The following is an 11,000-nucleotide window of genomic DNA, read 5'->3' as shown; positions in this document are numbered from 1 at the left end:
AACTTTTATTCATGGTTAAAGATTTTAAATTTTAAATAATGTTTTGTTAATTTTACAGGTTTTAAGATTTTTTTTTTAAACTGTTACCATATTTTATAGGTTGCTATTAATGTTTTAAAATTTAACTTTTTGTAGTTATACTTTATTTTTATATTGTTACTTCAAATTAAAATTTAATTTATCTTTTATTTAAATTTATTTTCTGTTATTATAATTTGAAATTGTAATTTAGAAATCAATGTATATCATTTCATATATTTAAACGAAATCAAACATATTATTTATTCTCATAAAAAATATATTTTAAATTTCTATACTTCTCAAAAAGTTTAAAATCTTTTTTTTAATCGAAATCTGTTAACATTCAAAGTTATTAATTTGAAATCATGGTTTCATTAACTAACTTTAAAATAAAGTAAAAGATAACATCTAAAACACCTCTTTTTTCCATGACAAAATCCATATAACAATATTGTAACAGAGAGATTATAGTTAAGATTATGTAACCACTAATAAGATAAAGATAAGTCTAATTAAACAGTTTAGATCTCACCACAAAAATTGTTCTATATAAAGAGAAGTCTCCTCTTCAAAATTCACAACAAAAATCAAATTCGACATACCTTGCCATGGCTTCGATGAAAGTCTTTGTGTTCACTTTTTTTCTAAGTTTCTTGTTTTACAGTATCAATGGTGTTGAAGTGAGTCATGATGGAAGAGCCATCAAAATTGATGGAAAAAGGAGAGTGTTGATATCTGGATCCATTCACTATCCTAGAAGTACACCAGGGGTTGTTTAACACTTCAACATTATTCTTTATTTTCACATTATTCTTTATTTTCATATGATAATTATTTACTGACAATTTCTTTTTCATGGATGTTAGATGTGGCCTGATTTGATAAAGAAAGCAAAAGAAGGAGGCTTGGATGCTATTGAAACATACGTGTTTTGGAATGCACATGAACCTGTTCGTCGTGAATATGATTTTAATGGCAGAAACGATCTCATTAGGTTTCTAAAGACCATTCAAGACGAAGGTCTTTATGCTGTTCTTCGTATTGGTCCCTATGTCTGTGCTGAATGGAATTATGGGTAATTAAATTCGTTTAAATTCATCCTTCCATTTTATTATTACTTAATAACATTTTTTTAACTAATTATGAAATTTCATTTAATTAGAGGGATTCCTGTGTGGGTTTACAATCTACCTGGTGTCCAGATTCGTACCTCAAATCAAGTATACATGGTATAATTTTTTTTTTTTATATTTGTGGGATTTTCTTTTTATAGTTTATCATTTATTATTTTAATTTTTTTAATTAATTTTGAATTGATAGAATGAAATGCAAAATTTCACTACTCTCATTGTGGACATGGTCAGAAAGGAGAAATTATTTGCCTCTCAAGGAGGTCCTATAATTATTTCTCAGGTAGCTTATTCATTTATTTATGTTTTTTAATATATTATATCAATGGATATAAATCTTAAGGATTATTATCTTGAAACTACATATTTACTAATTATTTTTGAATGATATATAAATAAAGATTGAGAATGAATATGGGAATGTGATGTCGAGTTATGGAGATGCTGGAAAAGCTTATATAGATTGGTGTGCAAATATGGCTGAGTCCTTCAACATTGATGTTCCATGGATCATGTGCCAACAATCTGATGCCCCTCAACCAATGGTATTTTATTTTTATTTATTTATTTATATGGTTCTTATTTTAATTTTTTATTTTATTTTTAAAGCTTGAAGCTAATATTTTTTTTCTTATAATTGAATACTAGATCAATACTTGCAATGGTTGGTATTGTCACGACTTCAAGCCTAATAACCCCAACAGTCCTAAGATGTGGACTGAAAATTGGGTTGGATGGTAGGTTTAAACTATATACTATGTAAACATTTTCATCTTCAAAAATATTAGTAAATTGTTATTAAATTGGTTTTTCAATTTTCAGGTTTAAGAATTGGGGTGGCAAAGATCCACATAGAACTACAGAAGATGTTGCCTATTCTGTGGCTAGGTTTTTTCAAACAGGTGGCACGTTCCAAAACTACTACATGGTAAATATATCAAACTCTAATTTGTAATTTTTCATCTCTTAGAATTGATAAAAGTTTTTTTGTGATAAAAAGAATAAAAATATTGCATATAATTTATTTTATGTTCAAATATTGTTATTTGTAACAATATACAAAATAATATTTTTTATATGTATATAACTTTTTTTTTGTTTTCAGTATCATGGTGGGACTAACTTTGGTAGAACAGCTGGAGGTCCATACATTACTACTACATATGATTACGATGCTCCTCTAGATGAATTCGGTATTTACATTTATTTTTATCTTCAATTACCATTTTTGTCTTTCTTTTCTCACCAAATGTCAAGTTTCATGAATTTTTTGTTTTTTCTTTTTTGTAATTTGAAGGAAACATAGCACAACCAAAATGGGGTCACCTCAAAGAACTTCATAGGATTCTGAAATCAATGGAGAATAGTCTAACTAATTATGGAAATGTATCTGAAGTTGATTTGGGTCAATCTGTTAAGGTAAATTAATACAAAAACACCTTAGAAATATTCTTATGATAATTTTGTTGAGTACTTATTGTGGTACGAAATTTCACCTTGTAGGCTACTATGTATATGGCAAATGATTCATCAAGTTGCTTCTTGACTAACACCAACACCACCACTGATGCCATAGTAACATTTAGAGGAAACAAATATAATGTTCCTGCTTGGTCGGTCAGTCTTCTTCCTGATTGTCAAACCGAAGAGTATAACACAGCCAAGGTATCATAACCTTCTATTTTCCTTTCTTAATATTAATTAACCTTATTTGTTCTTTATGATAATTAGTTTAAAATTGTTATTTTTTTCATGAATAGGTGAATGTCCAAACCTCTGTCATGATAAAGGGTAAAAACAAAGCAGAAGATGAACCAATAGCTTTGAATTGGGTGTGGAGAGCTGAGAATATTGATGATGCTCTCCTTGGCAAAGGAAACTTCTCTACAAATGGACTTGTTGATCAAAAAATAATTGCTTCTGATAGCAGTGATTATGTTTGGTACATGACAAGGTAATCATGTCGTACACTCTTAATTTAATTTCATCTCTTCTTTTCTTTCTCTCTATTCAAAAGTTCCTGACAAGTTTTCCTTTCAATGTTATAGACTTGATCTCGATCAAAGTGATCCAGTTTTTTCAGATAATATGTCTCTTAGAATCAATGGCACTGGTCACGTAATCCATGCATTCGTTAATGGAGAACATATTGGTAATATTATATTATATCTCATATGTTCATCATCATTTTCAATATTGTTCTTTAATTAACCAAAGTTTTGTCAAGATTTAATTGAATAACATGTTTATATTTTGGTGATGGTTTTAGGTTCCCATTGGGCTACATATGGTGTCCGCAGTTATGAATTTGAGACTAAAATTAAGTTGATGCAAGGAAAGAATATTATCAGTCTGCTCAGTGTTACAGTTGGACTACAGGTATAGTGTTATATCATATGATTCATTTCATACATAGTTGTCAATGATTTAATGTATGACAATGTCTGCAACAGAACTACGGACCAAACTATGATAAATGGAGCGCTGGTCTCGTTGGGCCCATCAGTGTAGTCAGCAAAAAAGACGATGAAACTGTGGTCAAAGATCTATCCTTAAACAAATGGTCTTACAAGGTTGGGTTGCATGGTTGGGACAACAAATTCTTCAGTGAAGACTCTCCCTATGCTTCTGCTTCCAAATGGGAATCTGAGTACTTACCAACAAATAGAATGTTGACTTGGTACAAGGTAAGTTGTTTTTCAATGGTATAAAATATTGGCACCCCACCCTCTTTGATTAAACTAATAAAGTGATAACATTTAATGTTGTTTTTTAGACCACTTTTAAAGCTCCTCTTGGATCAGAGCCTGTTGTCGTGGATATGCAAGGAATGGGAAAAGGGTTTGCTTGGGTGAATGGCCATAATATTGGTCGCACATGGCCTAGTTATGACGCAAGTGAGGATGGTTGCAGTAATGATCCTTGTGACTACCGTGGTGAATATAGTGACAGAAAATGCGTTACCAATTGTGGACAATCCACACAAAGATGGTTAGTTTTATACATATACATATATTCTATACACACATGATGTTTTCTCTAACATTTGATTCATTGTTTGAATTAACGTAGGTACCATGTTCCTCGTTCCTTTATCGAAGATGGTGTAAACACATTGGTTTTATTTGAGGAAATTGGTGGCAATCCATCTCTGGTGAATTTCCAAACCGTTTTTGTTGGGTCTGCTTGTGGAAACACTCATGAGAACAAGAGTTTGGAATTGTCTTGCCATGGACGTCCCATTTCGGATATAAAGTTTGCAAGTTTTGGCAATCCAGAAGGTGAATGTGGTACATTTAGACAAGGAAGTTGTGAAAGCAAAAATGATGCTTTGTCCATAGTACAGAATGTAAGTTTTTCATTCATCGTCATTTGTTTCTTTCTGATTATGGTTTGCATGAAATGATGAACTTATTCTGGGATTTTGTAGGCATGTGTGGGCAAGGAATCGTGCATCATTGATGTTTCAGAAAAAACTTTCGGACCAACAACTTGTGGAAACATAGTGAAGAGGCTCGCCGTCGAAGCAGTTTGTTAGGATCTTTCTTTTGAACATTAGTGAGTAAATAGACTGAGATGACTTAGAATAGGTACAGTTTATTTTATTTTTCTGTTTAAGTTTTTGTTTTAAATTTGAAATTTCTAGAAATCATTCCATATTAATAAAATCCACCTTTGTTATTTTTTTTTTATTTTTAGTGTGGTAATTGTTGATTCCAAATTATTGTTTACTTATCATGAAAAAATGATGATGGTTTTAAAGAAAATTTGACATTTTCTATGGAAGTATTGTTTAAGAAAAGGCGATTAATTTTATTAGTTTAATTAATTAATTTTCCATTTTGTAAAGAGTTTTGTTTGACTTTACTGTTTTGAAATTATGCACAATCTTACTCTCACGTTTTTTTTTTAATAAAAGATGTTAGGTTAGATTTTTTAAGTTTTAAATAATCCAAAAGCTTTTTGTATTTTCAACAAATAATCAAGCATTAATATCAATAAAATAATTGAATTACTTCCTTTTATTTCCTATATAATATTAATAGTTAATTTAATTAATAATATCATAAATCCAAATTTTGTTTTAGTAATATTCAGAGAATTAATTAGTTGAAATGGTTGTTTATTTTCACATTACAAGTCAAAGAAGAAACTTCGTCTCCAATGACTTGTACTTGTTTATGGATCTATGAATAGATATCATATTATTATATAAAGGATTCTTTACGAACATGTTTTTTTCAAATTTATTTGTTAAGTAATCGTTTTTTATCTATAATATTGCTGTGAAGATTTTCTGTAAACATTGTTTTAAAATTTATCTTTTAATTAACCAATTTTTAAATTAAAATAATTACTTATTAATTTTTTTTCTTTTACATAACCGTTTTTTTTCTAAATTTATTAATTTCATAATTTTTTATTTGACTATTTTTTAATATTTGATTTTTTATAATTAAAAAACTATCATAATAAAAATTTACCTATAAAATAAATGAAAGCTATACAATAAAATTGTAAAACTTTTATATTTATCTTTTAATTATAATAATTATAATAATAATAATAATATATTTTTTATCATAAAAAGAAAGTACAATTACACATCATATATATATAAATAAAATAAAAAATGTTATTTGGGATAAGAGTTCACAATAACTTAAGAATCCACTGCCTATTTTTGTAAACAAGTTTAAACTTTTTTGTTATTTTATCCCATAATTACATTGTATTTTTACGAGAGATTTCAATAAATTTAAATAACTTTATAATATATGAATTTAAATTATTTTTATTCTTTAAATACTTTATTTAAAATTTTGGACAAAGAAATTGAATTTTTTTAAAATGAAATTTTATTATTTCAAAATTAAAATTTATGAAAAATAATAATTAAATTTAGTTATTGAAATATGTTTGTCATAATTTGTATTAAGAGGAAGTGCATAGTTGCAGAATTTTAATTTCCTTTTCTTTAATAAATTTTCAATTCTATTGTTTTTATTTGAAATACATTCTATTAAAATTCTTAAATTGTTTTTTAAGTTTTTCATCCAAACAAGTATTTTCTTTTGAAAAAAAATAAATTTACCAAATAAACTAATCATTCTTTTAAATTATCTTATTGAAACATACTATGAAGAACATGAGTGCTGACCATCATATATAAAGAGAAGGTAAGGAAAGATAATCCTTTGTTTGGCAGTGTCTCAATTTTTTTCTATTAGCAACAAAGTCATATTATATATCTATAAACAGAGTATTTGAGTATTAATATTATAAATAGTATGAAATATCTGATTCAGCACGTGTAATAAAGAATAAATCAATTCACGAAATAAAATATTAGTTGTACACCAATAAGTAATAATGCTAATTTCCAAACATTTTTTCTTCCTATATTAAAATTGGGGTAAAAGTGTAAATAAATTAGGCAGAAAATTATTTTACTTTTTAAAATTTTTAAATTTGCAATGTGGTACAAAGTTCTTTAAAAAAAACGTGACTAAACATAAAGTTGTCGAAGTTGGCAGAAAGGTATATATTATGTTGGATGGGGGACAAGGCGCATGCCCTAATTAAGTTTTAGAAATACTCTCACATGGGTGGGTTTCATCATAATTATTAAAAGAAATAATATAGAAAATAAATAATTTTTTTAATTTTAGTTTAGGTACTTAATTAAATTTTAAGAGAATAACTTAACAACTTTTTGTTAAAGACAATGTATTTTGTCTTAAGTGAAGAACTCTGCCTTTGTCACTTAAACCAAAAAATTACATTTTATGAAGACGTTTTGTGACATAATTTTAGTGAACAATATTTAACATTATAACATTTTTTATTAACATATAAAGTGCTGAGAAACTACGTCTCGTCACAAATATTTACAAAATAAATATTGTCATAAGAAAATATTTATTCGTTATGATAATTTATTTATTTTAAACTATTTCATCACAAATAATGTTTTTTTTCTACGTTGACTACAAGTTGTTAAAATTCACACAATAAAATGTAGTTTAAAAGAATTAAACAATTCATACATTATAGAATTGTCATAAAATTAAATAAAACTAAACATTCAACTCATTATTCATTATTTTTTCTTTAAATGTTTATATATATATATATATATATATATATATATATATATATATATATTTTCTTTATTCATTCGTATTAAATAAAAATAAATATTTTTTTTAGTTATTGAACATCATTTTAATTTCAACAATTTTTTTGAGAAAGAAAACTGAAATTCTAGATAAAAATGTTAAATGATTTTTTTTTTCATATTTGTAAGTTTATCTCCATATTTGTAATCCAACACTTGTACTAGATAAAAGTAAAATGCATCTATAATTGGAGTATCTATCTCCTCCAACTATTTTAGAAGGAAGAAATAGTAAATTGATCAACATAAATTCAGAATATTCAAGAATAAAAAGATAAGTTTGTTAGGTATGTAGAGGAGGAGTTTCACTGATAAAATACCACAACAATAAGACTTGAGTTCGTCATATAAGATATCGTTCTCAATTTAAAACCTTAAGATAATAATTGATGAATTTTCTTTGTTATGTGTTGTTCTATTTTGTTATTTTTATCTAATGTAGAACTTGGACTCATTTTGATTCTCGATACTTTCTCTTAAGGGTGAATCTCTTATACTTTTGTAGACTTCCCCTTCAACGAAAGTATTCCAGTCATGAATACCTTTTTTGTATAAATGTTATCTTTAACAAGATAAAGAATTTTTTGATATAGGTCCACACTTGTATTCGATGGAATAATTTTCAATTACAAATACCTTTTTTGTAATGTTGTTCTCTTTTAACCGGTTATAATCTTTTCAGAGTCCATATTTGTATTGGTACGAGTCCATTTTCAATATTAGTCATAAATTTCAGTGTCACTATTAGATCTAAAGAGGAAGAGATTTACCAAAAAAAAAACATTAATGAAACTTGAGTTTAAGCACATATATCATTACTCCTAATACAAAATCTTAATATAATATACTAGTGTTTTTTCCTTTTGTAAATGTTAAAATTTATTTAGTATTCTCTGTTGTGAATAAGTCAAATCCTATTTCTCTGGGATTTATTGTTACTCATGTTTCATTATTATTGAGTTCTTCAATTTTATTTAGAAGAGTGATGATGGATTAGTTGGTTGTTTATCTCTGTAAGGGAAATTTTTTTTTTTCTTTCATTCGCTATATATATAACTGAAGTTTTCAATGAATAATACATTTATCAGATTTCCTGAAATTTTAACAAAGTCTTTTATTTTAAAATAAACCCATGAAATGAGAAAAAGAAAAGTACCTCTATCTTGTTTCAATTCTCTATTTTATTTATTGTATTTCAACAAACGAGTGACGGCACGATAGTCCCCAATGCCATGTTTAACATGTTTTATTCATATATAATACACTTGGGTGGATATATGTCCGTTACTCCCTCTCTTCTCACAATCAACGTAAAGTGAAAACTCGAAACTTCAATGCCACGTAGATTTTCCTAAAAAAGTGAAATATGAGTCACAGTTTTTCCACTTTAAGAATTTTTGTTTTAAGTTATTAAAAAGAATAATTTCTTTTGTAGAAAGCCTTTTCCTTACACGTAATTGTCACTTATTCAAGAACCCCCGCGGAGTGTGCCTCAATACAAAACGTTTTATTCCTTTTCTTTTATAGCGCGTCACATGCATATATATATTTTTATTTATTTAATAACTTTCCAAACTCTCCCAGTACACAATTTTTGAGTTTTCTTTATATTTCTTCATAACGTCTCATGTTCCCTCTTAGCTCTACTTATTCTCTTCCAATGCTTATGACACAACATTCCATTTCCCTCTAATTATGAATAAATGCTTTATTTATTTATTTATTTTTACTTATTGTTTTATGTTACTATTAACTTATTATCATTAGAATTTATCCTCTAATAATTCGAATTTAAAAAAAAAAAAAAAAACTCTTCATTTTCATAATTGGAGTAGCAACCCTCCATATTATGATAAAAACATTCCTAACTACTCATAATTAAGATAATGGGTCCCCTACCACCTGATCATACACGCAAGTGATTGTATCTAGACAAAAGATATTATCCTTAAAAATTCAATATATGCCCCAGAAGTTACATTATCAGCAGACAACTTTACAATTAATTCGTGACAATTAAATGAATTATGTTCCCATCTAAAAAATTCGAAACCTTGACTACTTGGTAAATAAATTTCATCATTAACTACCAACTCATAGGGCTTGGCCTAATAAAAATTGACCAACCCAAACCCGATTCTGGTCCCGGAATTGGATATGATAAAATTATCCAAACCCTGACCCTCTTAGAAGTTCCACAAGAACGGGTCCTGGACTATCATCCCGTCCACGTTCTCTTCTCCGTCATCGAAACTCGGAAGCCCCGGCAAGAAGAAATCGCGGCTGAAATCGTCGAAACACGGAAAATCGGAGAACTCCGGGGCGAAACTGCCCGACCCGAGATCCGAAAACGGGTCGGGGAATGACCCGTTTTGGAATATGGGGTCGTTCTGAACCGACACGTCGGAGAGAGGAGGAGACGACGACTCCAACCTGAACGACGCCATCTCCTCGTCCGAAGCTAAAGACTCCACGTGTTGTTGACCGGAACACTCTCTCTGGGGCTCCGAATTGGCGAAACGAGCCGCGGCTATCTGAATCTGAGGGGGGGTCATGGTCCTCCCCCCAGCGATGTTGGGCGGGTCATTCGGGAAGTTAAATTTGGCGCCACTGCCACGTAAGCAGAACATGGCCGCGTCGAAGGCGCGCGCCGCCTTCTCGGCGCTGTCGTAGGAACCCAACCAAATCCTTTTACGGCTGTTGGGAAGCCTAATTTCCGACACGTACTTTCCCCACTTCCTCTTTCGTACTCCCCTGTACGACGTATTGGTTCGCTCCTCCGTAGTTTTTTCCACGCCACCAGGCTTCACCATTTTTTACAGTCACTCTTTAAATGACTAACCAAAAATGTTTTACTCTGATGATTCTTTTTTTTTTTTTTTGCGATTTTAGAATTGGAAGCTTTGTCTTTGGCTTGTGCTGAGAATCTGTGTCGTATCCGTTTTCTGAGGGTGGAGTTTGTTTGCGGCTCTTATATATATATGTGCAGAAGCGAGTGAAGATGTTTGACTAACTATGATGTAAGACTTCAAAGGCGCGTGTGGGGCTTAGAAAGAACATGCTGTTGTACACGTGGACATTTGTGACGAGAGCAATGATGGTTTGCATCTACGCGTCGATACAGTCCCTGGAGAAAACAAACGTGGACCACCACCACGTTGGTTTTTTGTTCCACGTGAATTTGGAACCATAGTGTCTGTGTCTTGTGTAATAGTGGGTACCGTACCATAATCTCACTTATCACTTCATTAGCTTTAATAAACTACACATGAATTTAATAATACTCTGTTTAGATTGGGATGTTCAAGTTCAAATTTTTCAACTGAAAAAAGTGGTTGTGAATAGAAACTACTGAATACCACTCCCCCAAGTCCCACCTCCAAATCATTGTACGAGGGAAACTTCCAATTCCTTTGCTTTTTAACAAGTCAAAATTAACAGTGAAACCATGAAATAAATAATAATACCTGACTACGGTTGTAATGGAACGTGAAAAAAAACACATAATTATGCATGGACCCAACCTATTAAAAATTATTTTTTTTATTCTTATCCTCACGATTACGATTAAGAAATTAATAATAATATATATAATAAAAATGTAATAGTAAAATATTAATAATATGGTAAACATGTATTGTTATTCCTTAATAGATAATCAACAAGTC

At 29.3% G+C, this 11,000-nt stretch overlaps 2 protein-coding genes across 2 annotated transcripts; one reads left to right on the top strand and one right to left on the bottom strand.

Annotated features, from left to right (window-relative positions):
* Nucleotides 1–617: 617 nt before the first annotated feature.
* Nucleotides 618–4,820, top strand: LOC106761409 (beta-galactosidase 15-like). Its single transcript, XM_014644961.2, has 17 exons — nt 618–791; nt 888–1,096; nt 1,184–1,250; nt 1,342–1,434; nt 1,553–1,696; nt 1,800–1,888; nt 1,974–2,079; nt 2,257–2,344; nt 2,449–2,570; nt 2,655–2,816; nt 2,912–3,105; nt 3,200–3,303; nt 3,421–3,530; nt 3,605–3,838; nt 3,928–4,142; nt 4,224–4,500; nt 4,582–4,820. Exons 1-17 carry the CDS (start codon nt 630–632, stop codon nt 4,687–4,689), a joined length of 2,484 nt encoding a protein of 827 aa, XP_014500447.1. The 5' UTR covers nt 618–629; the 3' UTR covers nt 4,690–4,820.
* Nucleotides 4,821–9,272: 4,452 nt separating this feature from the next.
* LOC106761370 (ethylene-responsive transcription factor ERF017) lies at nt 9,273–10,530 on the bottom strand. Its single transcript, XM_014644920.2, has one exon. It carries the CDS (start codon nt 10,143–10,145, stop codon nt 9,519–9,521), a length of 627 nt encoding a protein of 208 aa, XP_014500406.1. The 5' UTR covers nt 10,146–10,530; the 3' UTR covers nt 9,273–9,518.
* Nucleotides 10,531–11,000: the final 470 nt, after the last annotated feature.

This window comes from Vigna radiata, chromosome 5 (genome assembly GCF_000741045.1).
Source record: "Vigna radiata var. radiata cultivar VC1973A chromosome 5, Vradiata_ver6, whole genome shotgun sequence".
NCBI lineage: Eukaryota > Viridiplantae > Streptophyta > Magnoliopsida > Fabales > Fabaceae > Vigna > Vigna radiata.
Note: the sequence above shows the minus strand (reverse complement) of the source record. Positions and strands in the feature narration are given on the sequence as shown.